The sequence below is a fragment of the Schistocerca nitens genome, unplaced genomic scaffold, assembly GCF_023898315.1.
Source record: "Schistocerca nitens isolate TAMUIC-IGC-003100 unplaced genomic scaffold, iqSchNite1.1 HiC_scaffold_466, whole genome shotgun sequence".
Taxonomy (NCBI): Eukaryota; Metazoa; Arthropoda; class Insecta; order Orthoptera; family Acrididae; genus Schistocerca; species Schistocerca nitens.
In genome coordinates this window covers 3,228,044-3,248,549 of record NW_026045999.1, presented here as the reverse complement: position 1 = coordinate 3,248,549, position 20,506 = coordinate 3,228,044, and the positions used below count along the sequence as shown (strand labels likewise).

The following is a 20,506-nucleotide window of genomic DNA, read 5'->3' as shown; positions in this document are numbered from 1 at the left end:
ATTTCTGGTGTAACTCAGCACTCTGAAAGAAAAGTGAGCAATAAGAGTAATTTATAGTGTTCACCCACAGACATAACAAAGATACCTCTTCAAGGAGCTGAGCATTGTAACTGTGCCATCACAATACATATATTTGCCAATAAAATTTGTCATAAATAAACCATCACAACCGAAAAGAACAGTGAGAGCCACTAGAGTGAAAAATTATCTTTATTACCCACGACTAAAGCTGTCAGTCCCATTTGCAACAATTGCAGCTTCCCATACATTGATGAGGAAATATATTTTATCATAATGTTGTAGGAACTTCCTTTTGTTATACATAAAGATAGAGCTTGGCATTAGAGTCCCAGATGATGGTGTTTACACTGCAATAATGAATTCTGGCCTCCTTGCCAATTAGTGCAAAAAGTTTCAACACCAATGTTAATGAGTGTTACATTATTGTACGCATCTTTTCAAATGTCCTTAAAAACTGTACTATTCCATTAAAACAATATTAGAGAAGGAAAAAGTTGGTACTCACCATATAGCGAAGATGCTGAGAAGCGATAGGCACAACAAAAAGATTCACACAATTATAGCTTTCGGCCATGAAGGCCTTTGTCAGCAACACACACACACAACTTGCACACACGTCTGCAGTTACAGTTATCTGAGACTGCAGACAATGTGCGTGTGTGCGTGCGTGTGTGTGTGTGTGTGTGTGTGTGTGTGTGTGTGTTTTTTGCTGACAAAGGCCTTCATGGCCGAAAGCTATAATTGTGTGAATCTTTTTGTTGTGCCTATCGCAACTCAGCATCTCCTCTATATGGTGAGCACCAACCTTCCTTCTCTAATATTGTTACATTCGATCGTGGAATTTCTATTCAATTAAAAAATATACTTGCTTCAATATATTCTAACAGTGAAGAGCGTTAACCGTACAACAGAATTAAGTGACCTTCACAGCACACTATCATTTCCTGAAAACCTCATTTACCTACCTTTTACAAATTAAAAAATAAAACACGATGTGGGTGCTAGGTGGTTCACCCTGTATATTTTATAACACAACATAACATATTTTTAAGTAATACTTCTATTCAAACGGAAAGTTACCTTCATTTCCACTTCCTCTATAATGCCACCAATGTTAGGCGTCAGTTCGTCTAACTCCATCTTAATTTTCTTGTTCGCGGGGCCAAAACACGTGGCCTCGCAGTCCTCGGCCGCCTCTCCTTTTGGCACCTTTACTTCCTCCTTCGGCACTCCGACAATTCCCACCTTACCCTCGGTAGCGTGTCGGTCGCCGGGGACGTACACCGTGTGCCAGGGGCAGCGCATGTCCATCTCGAACACGCGCAGCACGGGTTCCTGGCAGCGCTCCCTCTTCACCGCCTTCCTCGCCGCCAGCGCGGCCGCCTTGAGCTTGGCCGCGGCCGCCTTGGCTGCGGCACTCTTCCTCCTCGCGCCGGCCGGCACTTTCGCCTTCGGTGCGAGCCCGCGGGCCCCGACAGCTTTCGACCCGAGGGAGATCGCCGTCGGCCCGGACTCGAGCGCGGCAGACGCGGCTGCCGAGTTCCTCGACCTGAGAGCGGCCGCCACAGCGCCGGCTTTCCTAGACCTCAGTGCGGCCACCGGGGCCGCCCGGTCGCCCGAAACCGCCGCACGCGCGTCTCGGGACTCTGCAGTAGCGGACCTCGCCGCTGCGCCTCCGGGTCTGCGGGTCTCGGAGACACCCCCGCACGCGGCCGAGTCCTTCGGGACGACGGTCGCCGTCGCGAGTCTGCCCTCGGTCGTCACCGGGTTAGCGGATTCAGATTTGGACGGAACGAGCAGGCCCTTCGCCCTCAAGTCGGCTACTACCGGTGCGACACCTTCCGACCTGAGGACTGCCCTGATGACGCTCTTGTCCCTGGTCCTGACGGCGGCCATCAGAGTCGTGTGGTCTGCAGGTTTGAGGGAATCCAGCAGTGCGGCAGAGTCCTTGAACTTCAGAGCGGCCAGTGCTTTCGCCACCTCTAGACTTTCGAGACTCCGAGACCGAGCTGACGGGACTTTTACCGCGGCCCCGTCGGGTACGGCCGACCGACTCCCGGACTCGGCCGGAGTGCGCTCGGACTCGAGAGCAGCGGCCAGTGCCGCGGCACCCTTCGCTCCGAGTGGGGCCGCCACCGCCCCGGCGTCCTTCGACTTCAGTGCGGCAAGCACTGCCGCCGCACCTTCTGATTTCGAGGCGGACGCTGGCCGCACCGCTCCTTCCGACTGCGGCACGGCTGCCGGAGCTGCGACCTTTTTAGAGTCGTCGGTCACTTCTCGGGTCGACTCCTTTCGGGATTCCTCCGACACTGCCACCTTCCCCGAAGAACTCTCGGACTTTCTGCCGGACGTCCTGGCGGCCAGGAGGGCGGCCGCGTCGCGCTTCTCGATCGCGTCCGCCATCCGGGCGAGTTTCCTCCGCCGCACCAGCTTCTCCAGAGACGGCGTCTTCTCCACACCCAAAGCGGCTGCGAAAGCGGCGGCGTCCTTATTCTTCACGGCAGCGGCAGCCCGCGCCGCCTTTTCCGACTCGACTACACTCTGCAGGGTGCGCAGGTCTATCGACTCAAAGGTGCGCGGTCTCATTGCGGCGGCATCCTCGCGCTTCACAGTGGCGGCGACCTTCTTCACCTTTTCCGGCTCGAGTACTCTCTTCGGGACGTCCACATCTACCGACTCGAAGGTGCGTACTCTTCCCGCAACGACATCCTCGTTCTTCACGGTGGCAGCGACCTGCACCACCTTTTCCGTCTTCGGTACTTTCTTCGGGGTGTGCACGTCTACTGTCTTAAAAGTACGTGCACTTCCTGTGGCGGCATCCTCGTTCTTAACAGTGGCGACGACCTGTGCCGCCTTTTCCGTCTTCAGTACTCTCTGTCGGGTGACCGAGTCCGCCGACCTGAAGGGGCGCGCCCTTCCTGAAGTACCGGCCGCCACGACTGAAACAGACAGACACGTTTTAGTGTCTTTTTCCTTCGCATACGAGAGAGAAATTGGACATCAAAATCTTCAAAGAATCTGAAGGAATTCTCATATATTTGTCATCAACGGGCACAAATTTATCGATGGTCGAAACCGTGGGCGCTGTAGGTTTATCTCTCCACCACAATGGACAGTGGTGAATAAAACTTTCCGCACTCGCTGTTAAAATACTTTTATTATGGATTCACGACCAGTTTCACATCAGTGGAGATGCATCTTCAGGTGATCTGTACATGAAATTGAAACATTAAAGAATTACAACAGTCTTAAAAATAGATGTGTCGTACCATAAAGTACCGTATATCAATGAGAACTGCGTATTCACAAGTTTGTTTCTATTTTGTCTGAACTGTCACAGCAACACAAAGTAAATGTTACGAAATTAGTTCCATCATCCGTCATCAAGATTTAAGCAATAGCACACTAAAAGTGGGATCACACCGCACCGTGCCGTGAACATCACAGTGCGGTGCAATCCCAGTCAGTTTGATCGTAGACGACCACTTTTAGTGCACAATTGGTTTAATCCTGATGATGAACGATGGGACTCTGTTTGTAAGATTTAGTTTTCTACACCTGACTATTTAAAAAAGTAAAGAAACTTGAGAGTACTCATCTCTCATTGATATATGACACTTTATGGTAGGGCACATACATTTTTAAAAACATTATAATTCTCTAATGTTTCAATTTTTTGTACATATCACCTGACAATGCATCTCCACTTTTGTGAAACTGATCACAGCTTTTTAATAAAAGTATTTTAAGAGCCAGTGTGGAAGATTTTATTCACTGTCTGCAGTTGCCCAACCTCTAAAATAATGTGTACAATAGACAGTAATTATGCCACCTAATTGCCAGCCACGTAAGACAGCCAGTTGCGAAACTATAAATATGCTATTACAACAGCCCACAGACCAGGCGGAAGGCATCTACATCGAGGACATCACTGTCAGCTATGCTACACTGCCATCATCTCACCACTGCAGCTCGACTACGATTGTTATTTCTCCTTAAACTTGATACATGAGTATATTTTACTGTATCTTAAGTTACCAGCATAATTGTTTGGCATCATATATTGGCACTTACCCACTTCCTTTTTCATAATTTTAAAAACTACTAATCACGTTCCCATTATTTGATGTATTTCATTTTATCACTGTAACAAGGCAAATGGGAAGGAATATAAGGAATGGTTTTACGACAGAAATTAGCTTGAAGGCAATATTATAGAAGGAGATCAGTAAACGACAATCCCCCGTAACTGTTAACATTCTTAGTAGAGCCAGCCATGACAAAACAATTTCACCTGGTGTGCAACACCTATGAGACAGGTGAAATACACTTAGACTTCAAGAAGAATGTAGTAATTCCGAAAAAGAAAAAGATGCTCGACAGATGTGAATATTACGTAACTGTCAGTTTATATCAACAAAAATAATCATTTTTTTGAAAATACAGTGTATAGATAAAAATATGTACTCACTGTACGTGATGGCATATTGCAGTCCGAAAACTTCCAGAGCCAGTGACTCCTTCTCCTGGCAAAAGGATTAAAGCGGAAGGAAGGGGGCTGAAGGAAAATGACCGGTGAGGTTTAGGAAAAGGGGTAGAGTTTGGAAAAGTCACCTGGTGGAGACTGATTGTGGGTGACTGCAGACAATCGGTTTTTCTTTCTCACACCATCCGGTAAGCCTTCCCTGAACTGGGGTGACTGACTTTTCTTAACTCTACCCTTTTCCTAAATCTCACCAGTCCTTTTCCTTCATTCCTCTGCCTTCCCCTTCAACTCTTCTGCCATAGAAAGGAGCCACTGGCTCTGAAAGCTTGAAAACTTGAATATCTTTATAAGTGTGTTCTCCTAGCACTGCCTTGTGACTAGGTATTTTAATCTACCCAGTTTCAAGAATCAGTTTAGTAAGTCGAGGTTGTAAAATACTGACAAGAGTTATTTACAGAAAAACATAAAAACTGATAGAAGCCGACCTCTTGGAAAATCAGTTTCAGTTCCACAGAAATGCTAGAACACACGAGGCAATACTGACTCTATGACTTTTCTTAGAACATGTGTTAAAGAATGGCAAGCCTTTGCTCATAGCTTCTGTAGAGTTAGAGAAAGCATTTGACAATACTGATTGGAATACACTCTTTGAAATTCTGAAAGTAGCACGGCTAAATAACACGGAGTAAAAGCCTACATACAACTTGTACAGAAACCAAGTGACAGTTATAAGAGTTACAGAGCATGAAAGGGAAGCAGTGATTGTACCCTATCCCCGGCATTATGATACACACTGAGCAAGCAGTAATGGAAGGCATAGTGATATTTGGAGAAGGAATTAAAGTTCAGGGAGCAAAAAAACAAAAGCTTTGAGGTTTGCTCATGACTCTGTGATTCTGTCAGACACAGCAAAGGACTTGGAAGAGCACCTGAACAGAACTGACAGAGTCTCGAAAGGGGGATACAAGATCAACATCAACAAAAGCAAAACAAGGATAACGGAATACGGGCAAATTAAATCACGTGATACCGAAGGAATTACAGGAGGAAATAAGACACTGGAGGTAGTAAATGAATTTACATACTTCGACAGTAAAACAACTGATGATGGCTGAAGTTGAGAGGATACAAGTGTAGAATGGCAATTGTGAGGATACCATCCCTGAAGAAGAGAAATTTTGTCAATTTTGAATGCAAATTTCAATGTTAGCAAGCATTTTTTAAAAATCAACTGCCTGATGGGCAGCTTTGTTCAGAAGTGAAACGATGACAATCTGCAGTTCAGACAAGAAGTGAATAGAACCTTTCGAAATTTGATGCTACAGAAAAGTACTGAAGATTAGATAAATAGATCACGAAACTAAGGAGGAAGTACTGAACAGAATTGGAGAGAAGAGAAATTTGTAACAAACTCGAGTCAAGGAAGGGATCGGTTGAATGGACACATTTTGAGACGTCGAGGCATCATCAGTTTAGTATTGGATGGAAGTGTGGGGAGTAAAGAGTGCACAGGGAGACTACGAGGAGTGTACGGGCATAGGTGCACGACATCCTCGGTGCCCAGTTATTGACTGTATCTGCCCTGCAAATGTGTACGCCCATTGGAGGCGCGTGCACGGCAAACAAAAAGGGAAATGGCTTGCTCGCAGCAGTGGGGGGAATTGGAGATCTGGTTTTACTTAGGAAGTGCGAGCACTCGATTGGGCTGAACACAGCTGGAAGGCAGTGGCCTGGCCTATCAACATCTCGATCTACATTTATACACCGCAAGCCACCAACGGTGCGTGGCGGAGGGCACTTTACGTGCCACTGTCATTATCTCCCTTTCCTGTTCCAGTCGCGTACGGTTCGCGGGAAGAACGACTGTCTGAAAGCCTCCGTGCGCGCTCGAATCACTCTAATTTTACATTCGTGATCTCCTCGGGAGGTATAAGTAGCGGGAAGGAATATATTCGATACCTCATCCAGAAACGCACCCTCTCGAAACCTGGCTACACCGCGATGCAGAGCGCCTCTTTTGCAGAGTCTGCCACTCGAGTTTGCTAAACATCTCCGCAACGCTTTCACGCTTACCAAATAACCCCGTGACGAAACGCGCCGCTCTTCTTCGGATCTTCTCTATCTCCTCTGTCGACCCGACCTGGTACGGATCCCACACTGAAGAGCAGTACTCGAGTATAGGTCGAACGAGTGTTTTGTAAGCCACCTCCTCTGTTGATGGACTACACTTTCAAAGGACTCTCCCAATGAATCTCAAACCTGGCACCCACGTTAGCAACAATTAATTTTATACGATCATTCCACTTCAAATCGTTCCGTACGCATTCTCTCAGATATTTTACAGAAGTAACTGCTACCAGTGTTTGTTCCGCTATCATATAATCGTACAATAAAGGATCCTTCTTTCTATGTATTCGCAATACATTACATTTGTCTATGTTAAGTGTCAATAGCCACTCCCTGCACCGAGTGCCTCTCCGCTGCAGTGTTACTGATGCCATCGCACTAGATGGAATCAAACCGTCACCTCTTCTGTCACAACAATGAGTGCCTATATTGTGGACTGTACGGTGAGGCCTGTTGAACGGACAGTAATTCTGTTCTTAACTGATGAGTGATTCACTTCATCCTGGTTTATTTTGGGCCTAGACGGTATCTGTGGTCATTCCGCCGATTTTCTGTTGCGGGGGAAGGAACTCGTTTATATTTTTCTATCACGCTGTGTTCAGCTGATTTTCTGGACTGCTTGCTGCTGGGTAGCATGTTTTACTCATTTGTGTTCGTAAGCTCACTTTCTGCCAGATTTTTCCGTATGCTAACTGCCTGGAATATTATGTTTTCAATGCTTGCCAGCCCTATTTTATTGACTGGTGTTTTCTATTTTATTAGAATTGTGTGTAATTCTGCTTTTACAGGACAGATTATCCATTATTTAATACTTTATACATTGCATTCAGGGGCGAACCCAGGAAGGTGCCTCACCGTATGCGTTAGTTTGTCTTGTGCCATTTATCAGTTCGTTTTTGGTACTGTAAATTCCTCATACACCTGCTGAAAGGTATCTGTTTTGGTAAGACAGCTGGCCAGCTGATTCAGTAAATACACACTACTTGTTAAATTAGCTTTTTTCCAGACTAGCTGCCTGTTTTATTTTGTGATTTGTCTGTTCACTGTTTCTGCCCGCCAGGTGTAGCCGATTCTGCTACTACCGTCATTTGCTTGCTGGTAACCCCCTGAGATTAACCCCCTGCCTTACTTTGGTGTCTCTCATTTCGACTGTATGTGGACTGATAAGGGGCCTTTATATTTATAATTAATTTCCCTTACGATTCAATAAGAGATTCCTTCTAAATCCCACCTAATAAAATCCAACCGACTCTGTCTAGAGACAGCCTTTTAGTAAAAGTTCGGTTCGGGCACTCGGGGCACCTTTTACATTCTAGGCGATTTGCCGTGAAGTTCTCACAAACTTCGTGCCTCGGACCTGTTGTTTCGATTGGCCATTGCTCCTAAAGGGCACTGTGTTTATAAGCCTGGTAGTTTGCCTGCCCACGGAGGCGGGTTCAGCCACAAGCTTAAGATATCTCAAAATAATTACTAATGGACTTCTGTATTTTAACCAAATTGCACGTGAATCCTAAAGCATCTTTGTCTACTGTAAAGCTTCTTCGCACAAGCTGCGGCCATTGATTCGAGTCTTACATGTATATGTCTTACATGTTAGTGAAGTTTTTTGCAGTGAAATTCTGTTCACTTGAGATTGGTCAGTGTTGCTGAAAGCTGGTCTTAATGGCCAAGGCATTCTGTTCCTTTGTGAAATTTGTGCGTAAAATTTAAGTAAACTGTTTTGGTTTTACCGTGGCATTCATTTATCATTGGGCCTTAGCCATTTGTGCAGTTACTAAGCATAATTATTGCTTTGCGCAACTGATGTTCTTGACCTGTAATGTCTCTTAACGAGCAATGGTGTATGCCAATTAATAATTCTTCTTTTAATTATTTTGCTAATTTTATTTGACCCCTCCCCCACTTTAATTATCATCTTGCACTCGTGCTTTTTAAGAATTGTTTTTATTGATGTGGTGAGGCTCGTGTTTAAATACCTCATTCAATAGTCGTCAGTGCTTCCACTAATGACATCTGTAACTACATTGCACTCCACAAGCCACATAATAGTGTGTGGTGGAGAGTACTTGTGGTTCCACTCCCTTCCCTATTACACTCGCATGGGGAAAAGTGATTGTTGATAAACCTTTGTATTAGCTCTTATTTTCTTGAATTTTCTTGTCATGGTCATTTCACAAAAAGTATGTGCGTGGCAGTAATATGTTAACCACCTCTTCCCGGAAAGTGCACAATCGAAATTTTAACAGTGTAACTCTGCGTGGTGCGCAATGCCTCTTCTGTAATGTGTGTCAGTGGAGTTTGTCGAACACCTCGGTAATGCTCTCGTGCCGACTGAACGATCCTGTGACGAAACGTGTCACTCTTCATTGGATCTTCCCTATCTCTCCTATCAGTCTTACCTGGTAAGGGTCCCAAACTGATGAACAATACTAAAAAATCAGTCGAACGAGCACCTTATAGGCCACTTCATTCGTGGGCCTTTTACATTTCCTTGAGGTTCTTCCTACAAATCTGTCTCGTATCTGCTTTTCCTACTATTTGTTTCATGTGGTCATTCTACTTGAGGTTGTTTTGGATAAGTAGTAATAGATATTTTACAGGGGATACTGTTTCCAGCAATTTGTCATCAATAGTGTACTTGTACAGTAGTGGATTCCTCTTCCTATGTATGTGCAATATGTTACATTTATTTACATACAGGGCGAACTGTATTCATAGGTCAGTCTGCAAATTGGTACTGTCTTCTGGCATTGCTACTTTCTTATACAGAAGTGTATCATCTGCCAACAGTCTTAAAGAGCTTCTGGCACTTTCTGCAGGATCAGTTACATACACTAAAAACAGTAACTGTCCTACCACAGTACCTTGGGGTACGCCCAGAAATTACCTTTACAATCTGTCAATTCTCTTCCACAACGAGCAATGTGTCGAGTTCTATTTGTAAGGAAGCCTCCAATCCAGTCACACCTGAGGAAGCTATGCATTTCATAGCCCATGTTTACTAGACATTTTTTCTTTCCTACCCTACACTCTTAGCAACAATAGTACTGGTACATTCATTCCACTGTCAGTGGTATCAGAACGATTTTCGCTTGTAACTTTTGACTCATTTGTTTCCAGTACAAGAACTCTCACATCACATCGATACATTTATCGTTTTCCATCATCCTCAAAAGTTTGTAATATCACTATGGCATCATCCTGTGTATACATATATTTACAGGTGCTGGTGCGTATAGCTTTGCCCTTCTGCAGTGTCATCTGATGATGTTTATGGATGTGGGTTCCTATGAAAAACTTGATCACCCCTACACTCTCTAGAGTTGTAGAGTTTGGTCAGGTGATTACAGGGTTATAATTACAAAATCAAATAGGGGTAATGCAGGAGTAGGTTTAATAATGAATAAAAAAATAGGAGTGCGGGTTAGCTACTACAAACAGCATAGTGAACGCATTATTGTGGGCAAGATGGACACAAAGCCCGTGCCTACTACAGTAGTACAAGTTTATATGCCAACTAGCTCTGCAGATGATGAAGAAATTAATGAAATGTATGACGAGATAAAAGAAATTATTCAGGTAGTGAAGGGAGACAAAAATTTAATAGTCATGGGTGACTGGAATTCGTCAGTAGGAAAAGGGAGAGAAGGAAACATAGTAGGTGAATATGGATTGGGGGGAAGAAATGAAAGAGGAAGCCGCCTTGTAGAATTTTGCACAGAGCATAACTTAATCATAGCTAACACTTGGTTCAAGAATAATAAAAGAAGGTTGTATACCTGGAAGAATCCTGGAGATACTACAAGGTATCAGATAAATTATATAATGGTAAGACAGAGATTTAGGAACCATGTTTTAAACTGTAAGACATTTCCAGGGGCAGATGTAGATTCTGACCACAATCCATTGGTTAAGAACTGCAGATTGAAACTGAAGAAACTGCAAAAAGGTGGGAATTTAAGGAGATGGGATCTGGATAAACTGAAAGAACCAGAGGTTGTACAGAGTTTCAGGGAGAGCATAAGGGAAGAATTGACAGGAATGGGGGAAAGAAATACAGTAGAAGAAGAATGGGTAGCTCTGAGGGATGAAGTAGTGAAGGCAGCAGACGATCAAGTAGGTAAAAAGACTAGGGCTAATAGAAATCCTTGGGTAACAGAAGAAATATTGAATTTAATTGATGAAAGGAGAAAATATAAAAATGCAGTGAATGAAGCAAGCAAAAAGGAATACAAACGTCTCAAAAATGAGATCGACAGAAAGTGCAAAATGGCTAAGCAGGGATGGCTAGAGGACAAATGTAAGGATGTAGAGGCTTGTCTCACTAGGGGTAAGATAGATACTGCCTACAGGAAAATTAAAGAGACCTTTGGAGAGAAGAGAACCACTTGTATGAATTTCAAGAGCTCAGATGGCAACCCAGTTCTAGGCAAAGAAGGGAAGGCAGAAAGGTTGAAGGAGTATATAGAAGGTTTATACAAGGGTGATGTACTTGAGGACAATATTATGGAAATGGCAGAGGATGTAGACGAAGACGAAATGGGAGATAAAATACTGCGTGAAGAGTTTGACAGAGCACTGAAAGACCTGAGTCGAAACAAGGCCCCGGGAGTAGACAACATTCCATTAGAACTACTGATGGCCTTGGGAGAGCCAGTCATGACAAAACTCTACCATCTGGTGAGCAAGATGTATGAGACAGGCGAAATACCCTCAGACTTCAAGAAGAATATAATGATTCCAATCCCAAAGAAAGCAGGTGTCGACAGATGTGAAAATTACCGAACTATCAGTTTAATAAGTCACAGCTGCAAAACACTAACATGAATTCTTTACAGACGAATGGAAAAACTGGTAGAAGCGGACCTCGGGGAAGATCAGTTTGGATTCCGTAGAAATGTTGGAACACGTGAGGCAATACTAACCTTACGACGTATCTTAGAAGAAAGTTTAAGAAAAGGCAAACCTACGTTTCTAGCATTTGTAGACTTAGAGAAAGCTTTTGACAATGTTAACTGGAATACTCTCTTTCAAATTCTGAAGGTGGCAGGGGTAAAATACAGGGAGCGAAAGGCTATTTACAATTTGTACAGAAACCAGATGGCAGTTATAAGAGTCGAGGGGCATGAAAGGGAAGCAGTGGTTGGGAAAGGAGTGAGACAGGGTTCTAGCCTCTCCCCGATGTTATTCAATCCATATATTGAGCAAGCAGTAAAGGAAACAAAAGAAAAATTCGGAGTAGGTATTAAAATTCATGGAGAAGTAAAAACTTTGAGGTTTGCCGATGACATTGTAATTCTGTCAGAGACAGCAAAGGACTTGGAAGAGCAGTTGAACGGAATGGACAGTGTCTTGAAAGGAGGATATAAGATGAACATCAACAAAAGCAATATGAGGGTAATGGAATGTAGTCAAATTAAATCGGGTGATGCTGAGGGAATTAGATTAGGAAATGAGACACTTAAAGTAGTAAAGGAGTTTTGCTATTTAGGGAGTAAAATAACTGATGATGGTCGAAGTAGAGAGGATATAAAATGTAGACTGGCAATGGCAAGGAAAGCGTTTCTGAAGAAGAGAAATTTGATAACATTGAGTATAGATTTAAATGTCAGGAAGTCATTTCTGAAAGTATTTGTATGGAGTGTAGCCATGTATGGAAGTGAAACGTGGACGATAAATAGTTTAGACGAGAAGAGAACGGAAGCTTTCAAAATGTGGTGCTACAGAAGAATGCTGAAGATTAGATGAGTAGATCACATAACTAATGAGGAGGTATTGAATAGAATTGGGGAGAAAAGAAGTTTGTGGCACAACTTGACTAGAAGAAGGGATCGGTTGGTAGGACATGTTTTGAGGCATCAAAGGATCACAAATTTAGCATTGGAGGGCAGCGTGGAGGGTAAAAATCATAGAGGTGGACCAAGAGATGAATACACTAAGCAGATTCAGAAGGATGTAGGTTGCAGTAGGTACTGGGAGATGAAGAAGCTTGCACAGGATAGAGTAGCATGGAGAGCGACAGCAAACCAGTCTCAGGACTGAAGACCACAACAAAAACAACAACAACTGTGAAACACGCTGTATGTATTTCTTCCTCCTGCCTCTTGATGAGTATATTATTTTTATTTATCAAATTACATTTCCAAAGACTGATTAAAGGTAAAACAAGGAGAATGAAGTGTAATTGAATTCAATTAGACAATGATGAGAGAATTAGATTAAAAGGAGAAATTTTTCAGCATCTAATACATATTTCTGTGCTAGGAAATCTTTTGTGAAGATATCTGTATGGAATGCAGCATTTTATGGAATGAAACATGGACAATTATCAGTTCGGACAAGAAGAGAACAGCTTTTGAAATGTGGTGCTTCAGAAGAATGCTGAAGATTATATGGGTAGATCAAATAACTACTGAAGAGCTGGGGAAAAAGGAAATTTATAGCACAAGTTGGCTAAAGGAAAGGATCACCTGGTATGACACATCCTCAAGCATCAAGCAAACAACAATTTGGTAATACCCTCTGGAGTGGTTCCACCAGCGGTACAGATGTCTGTATCACGGAGGTACAAGCCACCCCTTTGCAACTACCTCTACAATTCGTGTGGGTATAATGGAGATGAAACTGAATTAATATTCATTGTGTCAGCTTCATATAACTATGTACAGTTTCAAGTGTTTCACAGTAATATGGAAGCCAATTAATGTTGCAGGACTACACCTTATTAGCCACTAACCCTTTTGTGAGTGGGTCGATGATTAATTTCTTGAATACTCATATGAACAATGTTGGCAATTTCGTAGAAATACTGGAAATGCTAGAAGAATTAGAAAATAACCCTGACAATTTGGGGAATTATGGCTGGAGAGGTGATAGCTGCACAATAAGTTTCTGGAACAGGAATAACTTCCCAAAGAAGTTCTCATTGACAAAGACCATGCTGTGCATTTTTAATTAAACAATGGGAGGGAATAAACGTTTAAGTGCAGCAGTGAGCAACACCAGTTACAGTATACAAAATTTAAGCATGAATTGTAAAAATGGAAGAAACAATTATGCAAAGCAAGAAAGAAAGAAAGAAAGATATACCAAATTGAAAGGGAAAAGAAATTAGCCAAAAGATCCACAGCCAAGGACAACAGGCCACAAACGCGCTTCATGACAGATTACGTAATAACTGAGTTTACAGAGATCCTCAGAGGACAGGATACTAAGGCAAGGGCCCAGGGTGGCTAAAATAGGAAAGAAGAAATCGCTTCTTGGCTTTTGACGAGATCAATGTGCGGTTTATTTAACCATTTGTTACATTTCCTCCTCCTACAGGTTCTCGATGTACCCTTATCTGATTCTCAGCTGAGACTACAGATATTAAACCCCGTTATACACAGTCGTATCAACAAAAACTTAAATTTCATTCACAGTCCACGACACCTGATAAAAACAGATAGTGTCGTCTTAGGTAATTTATACGTATGACGAGCACATACACACATACCGGTAGATTTACCAATAAAAAAATTTCCTGAAATATCAATCCTTGTACTAGTTTGGAAAATTTCCCTCCACTCGATTTGACTGCATATCGAACATTTATGGTAATGCAAGCAGAAGTATCCACAAGGACTGATATTCTAGGAAATATTTTTACTGATAAACTTACGTGTGAGTACTCAGTGACAATGTAAACTGTCTAATGAGGACACTGTACCTCTTTTTATCAGAGGTCACGTAATGTCTACAAAATTTAAGTTTGTTAGTGATATGACTGTGTAAATAATATTTAAGATGTGTAACATTAGCTGTGAACCAGACAAGTGTACACTTCACTACACGTGAGAGACCGATGCAGATCGACAAATCTGGTTTCTCCGAATTGCAAGTGTGAGGAACATTCCAGAAATATGATTAAAAACTAAAATACAAAAGACTAAACAGAAGGTCCACACATCAGTGGGTCATTACAGCTGTACAAAAATTGTTTTTCCAAAGGTATGTGACTTTGTACGACTACATATCTATACAAAAAATGCAAGCATAATTAAATACACAAAGAAACCACAACAAACCGACCCCATATTACATTGTACTCAAATATTTGTTAGAAGAATGTAAAGACCAAAGCAGTACACAAGTGAGTACTGGCACAGACTACTACGAGGGTCATCCCGAAAGTAACTGCTCCACCTTCTTTCTCAACCTACAACAACAGCACGAATGCAAAACTTAATATACGCATTTTTCAAGTTTCCAGAGTGCACACACAAATTTTCTGTTTCTTTTGCCAGGCAGTATAGCTGCAGCAGCGTTTCAAAATGGTGTCTGTGTAGATGTAAGTTACGAGTAGTGCATAGTCACTGAATTTCTCACTGCAGAGAAAGAAGCTGTTGGGAATATTCAAAAAATTTTGTGTGCAGTTTAAGGAGCATCTGCAGTCAGCAGAAGTACGGTCAGTCGTCAGTGAAACAGAGTGAGGATATTACAAGAATGCAGTTCAGCGGAGCTGTAAGATTTGCAGCATTCTGGGAGGCCATCCACGGCTGACGAGATGCAGCCTGCCAGTGTGCTCACGCACAAGGACCGGTGCAGAGTGAATCGGTAGTCAGCACCCAGGCTGTCATTTGGCAAAGGAAGTGTGGATGCAATCATCCGTGCTCTCGATTACAACGTGTGTGCATAATGGGTTCAGCACTGTCTTACATTAGAACACAAATCTCTCGAGAGAATAAAAGAAAACAATTCGTTTCTTCTGAGTTATTGCAATGTTTTGAAGCTGATGAGGAAGCCTTTTTTGTCCAAGAAAGTGACAGGTGAAGAGCAGTGCAAAACAAAAGACTCTCAGTGGAATGGCATCATCCCAACGCTCCACAGATGAAAAAATTCAAAGCAATTGCTTCAGATCACTGTGTTTTGGGATTGTGAGGGTGTCATACTCACTGATGTGATGCCAAAAGGCAACAGCGCTAATTCTGAAAATCGTGTGAATACATTAACCACACCCGATAACTGCTTTCGGTGACTTCAGTGGCATAACACCCCAGGTGATCAATCGATTCAACGTAATAATGATCAGCCTCGTAGAAGTTTGAGGACTCCAGCACACATCACCAAACTGGGTTGGACAGTGTTTACCCCCTACCCCCACCAACCTCTTTTGCCACGACATAGCTACCTCAGACTTCCACTTGTTTGAGCCATCAAAGGATGCCATTTATGGTAGACATTTTGAGGACAATCAACAGGGGATTCACACAGTCGAGGAATGGCTTCACGACTTGAACAACGAGTGGTACCTGTGGCGTCGCAACTAGTGCGCGATCGCCCATTTGTCTATTAAAAGCTTTACTTCAGAATGTATGTGGGCTGCAAAGTAAGCCGGTAGAGTATTATGCGGTCAGTAACGGACGAGTTGTGTCCTGCAGACTGATGTCACGACCACTTGTTGCAGCTGCACGTGTGAAAGCAGTGGAGTAGTGCTGGCAGGCCACTTACATTATACGAAACTAAAAATGTTAATAACTAATAAAGGAATAACCTGAGGAACGTCATATTTGATGTACATCCTTCGGTTGTGAAAACAAACAATATGTCAAAGTCTGAGATCAAAAATAGTTGTATTTTGGAAGTTAGTAATAATAAAAAATAAATAAAATAAAAAAAAAAACTTAATTTTCCGACAGTCAAGAATGTAAATAAATACAGTAATGTAATAGTTCATCTTCAGTGACTATGTACGATGATCTGATAACACTTTCAGTGTTCATATATAAATTTGGAAAGTTTTTAGTTTCAGAAAACCTCTATAATTTCAAGAATTCTAAGTAAATATGTGTATTGTGTGTTAGGCTGTGTGTAAATGAGAATGCGCGCGTGACAGTATGTGAGACGTTCGGCATTATTAAAAATCATTCATGTAATTCTCTACAGGAACTGGCAAGTGTTCCAACTCTGTAACGTGGGAACGAATCCACTAGTTGTTCCCCTACTAGAGAATGTCGGATGTCCAAGTATGTATGCTTATGTATAAGACAGCCAGAACGTTCACGACTACATAATAAATTTCCAGATGTAGAGTAAAGCTTATCGTTCATTTTGTTTTGTTTATTTAATTAGAGAGTTTTGTGTTACTTAATTTGATGATGTCAATGAGCCTAGAGAAGTGGTTGGTGCGAGCCGCGCCCTAGAAGTGAGTTCTCACTGGTCGTAAGTGCTGACAGCCAATGAGAAGCGAAACGGTTGGCCGCCTAGCGAGGAGATATAGTTTTGAGTGTGGGAGAGTGAGAAGGGGAGTCGCGAGCTAGCTTTGATTGGAGGCGGTTATGCTGGATGTGACTTTTCGCATTATGTGTAAGATGAAGTCCTGGGATGACTTCCGCGTTATGATCCAGTGTTATGGTGTCGGGTAGTGACCAGATACTGTTTATGAAAACTTTAGAGTGTTGTGATAATTCGTTCCGACGAAAATCGTGACTGAACTTTGAATTATATAGCGTGGCGGTACTGAGTATATTCTTACTGAGTATTTTATGGCAAGCATAAACTTTTACTAAAGACAACCACTGAATATCGTGTGCAGAAGTCATTGACCGATCATTGACTGTGTTACAAGTAATTGGTTTCGTAATTTGGGAAGGTAAACGTTCTGGCTGTTTTAGGTTTGGTGATAACTGTGAGCAGAAACTTTAGTAATTTTCGTAAATGTGGGCTGATGATCTTGCTTAACGGCAATAAAGATCTATTGAAGGTTTAAATTTGAACTTCACGTTTCAAGTACGAGTGACATCCCCTTTCCGAATCATTTCTTTAAAGTACACAGAAAATTTTCAGCAAATTTTACTTATAGCAGCCTCCGGAGTGTAGCTGTGAGGTTACAGTTTCCTCAACACTGCTTTTCTGTGATCTCTTAAGTAGCTGCAGTCAGGAGTTTACGTGCGAAGATCTACTGCTGTAAAGAAATAGGTGAACAAAAATTATAAAAGAAATTGCATTGCAGCAGCGACGTATAATCCGTTGCAGTTGGTGCATCGCAAGCACGTACGACAAATCCGTCGCATACCGACAGGGCATAGATGCCCTTCTATCTTGCTAGAGGAAGGCCACATAATGGGAAGGAGATCACATTGAAAAATAGGGAGTGTAGAAGAAACATCTTTCTTCCTTGTGTGTTTATGTTTCATTGTGCTCAGAAAATAGTTGTTCAAGAAAAAAATGTGGTGCATTACTTTCTGGGCAACCCTCGTATGTTAAATGCAGAGAATAATTGGTGAATACCGTGAACAGGCAATGATGTTCTCCACAGAGCAAATGAAGGCTCAAAATTCTGGCTATCAATGAACACCAGTCACAGAATCCTGATGTAATCTTTAATGAACAAATTCAGTTCCGTTATTAATCCTTACTAAAGTAGCAGCAAACAGTGAATATTTTTCTCGATAAAAGATAATGAGCTTGTTGTAAAGAACCTAACAGTTCCCCACCCACGTCCCACTGAGTCCTTCCCCCTCTCTGCCCCCCTCCGCCCACCCCACTCTCTTGCCTGTTCGTCACGTTCGTCAGTTATTTTGCCCTATAACATAGAAGTCTGTGCCAGTACTCCCGTGTGTACTATTTTGGCCTCTACATTGTTATACAGGGTGTCTCAAAAGGTACACTACAACTTCAATATATCACAGCACCCAACCTAATTAAGATATTCACACCATGTTTGGCTTATGTGACAGACATAACTCACAACATTTTGTTTGTGCGTGTTCCAAATGGTTGTGAATGAATTATATGACAACCGTTCAAGAAAAGGCTCAGTGCATGGAATGGTTTATTTAGACCAAATTGGACATGCAGGTTCAAAGGAAGCACCCATCGTCACGGCAGGGCTACAGGAATTTTATGTAAGCAGGAAGTGTTCGTGTGAAGCTTAGACTGTGCGAGACATTGTAATTTCCAGATCATTCGATTGACAGGGGTGGTCCAGTTCCCTGGCCTCGTAGGATGTCTGACAATACAAAGATGGACTTCTTTGTATGGGGGTATGTCAAGGGCAGTCTACCAAACATGTGTCAACCACACTACTCATTTAAAGAACCGAGTGAATGCCGCCATTGCCACAGCCGATGCGGATACATTGTGCCGAGTATAGGCAGAGCTCAAATACAGACTGGATGTCGTGTGTGTCACGAAACAGACAAAAGTTGAATTGATTGAGTAGCATAAAAACTCTGTGAGAGAGTGTATCACATAAGCCAGACATGGTGTGAGTATCTTAATTACTTTGGCTGTTACAGCACGTCAAAGCTGTACCATACTTCTTGAGACACCTTGTACTTTTAATCTTTAAGTAATGTGTAATAGATAGGGGTTATTAGTTCCTGGTTCCTTTGAGTATTTCATAATGCTTGTGTTTTTCACATTTGCGGTCATAAAAAGTCACGTACCTCTGGCAAACCAATCTCTGTGCAGATATAAACTCTTGCTGATGATGTACAAATTATATGTCTATTCTTAAGTTGTCTAAGGTACCAAAGAAAGCTGAATACCATTAACAGCAGCCATAAATTAAATGTTATTGTGGAATGTTGATATTGCATATTTCAGTTTTTAATACATCTGTATTCCTCCAAGCTCTGACAAAACGTTCTACAACATAATTCCACAAAGAATTCACAGTGGAGTGTGTACTGAATAGAAACTTCCTGGCAGATTAAAACAGCACATTGTACTGGGACTCAAATCCAGAACCTTTGCCTTCACAACTACATGCCCTACTGACTGAACTATCTAGGCACAAATCACGAGACAGACACACAGCTGGGAGAGTGTTCCCGTGTAGTTTGGAAAGTAGAAGAGATGTACTGCCAGAAGTAAAGCTGTGTTGTGTTCAGACAGCTCTGTTGATAGACGTTTACCTGCAAAATGCAAAGGCACCTGGTCAAGTCTCAGTTCAGCATGCAGTTTTAATCTGTCACCAGGAGGTTGCAAGATAAACATTTGCCGATTTCCAGGCTTTTTCGGCCAAGCTGGTGAAATAAATTCGAGAAATATAGGAAGCTACAAGTGAACATGTAGAGCAAATGTCATTCATCAGTACTACCACGCAGAAATCTGTAACTGGTGTGAAGACTATGTATGCACTTGTCCCCGCAACTAATATGTTTAATGCTGATCAGTCATGTTTAGCCAAAGAACTGCCAACCAACCACAATTTTGTAATTTTACAGTTGGGGTGGAGTGTCAGTAGTGCAATCTATGAATGCTAGAACATATTCATATGCACCATCTGATCAAGATGTATCCAGACACCCCACATAATGTCGAACTGACCACTCGATGTCACGAGAGACAGATCCACTAGCATAAAAGGAGGCATGGAGTATTTTGTTGTCAGTAGAGAGGCAGTAATAGTAGAGCTCAATGACTCAGAACATACACTATGTTATCGTAAGTACCCGGACATGCCCAAAAACATAAGTTTTTCATATTAGGTGCACTGTGCTACCACCTACTGCCAGGTACACCCTGTCAGCGGCCTCAGCAGTCATTAGACATCGTGAGAGAGTAGAATGGGGCACTCCGTAGAACTCGCGGACATCGAACGTGATCAGCTGATTGGGTATCACTTGTGTCATATATCTGTACGCGAGATTTCCACACTCCTAAATATCCCTAGGTCCACAGTTTCCGATGTGATAGTGGAGTGGAAACGTGAAGGGCTACGTACAGCACAAAAGCTTACAGGCCGACCTCGTCTGTTGACCGAAAGAGACAGCCGACAGTTGAAGAGGGTCGTAATGTGCAATAGGCAGATATCTATCCAGACCATCACACAGGAATTCCAAACTGCATCAGGATCCACTGCAAGTACTATGACAGTTAGGCAGG

General features: G+C 42.5%; 1 protein-coding gene across 3 annotated transcripts in view; it reads right to left on the bottom strand.

The window, feature by feature from the left end:
• Positions 1 to 20,506, bottom strand: part of LOC126232226 (nucleolar protein dao-5-like) — a 350,086-nt gene that overhangs the window by 55,287 nt on the left and 274,293 nt on the right. For all 3 annotated transcript variants that reach the window (XM_049942519.1, XM_049942518.1, XM_049942520.1), the window contains exon 7: positions 1,102 to 2,960. In XM_049942519.1, coding sequence (XP_049798476.1) covers positions 1,102 to 2,960 — 1,859 coding nt within the window. The remainder of the gene's footprint in view (positions 1 to 1,101; positions 2,961 to 20,506) is intronic.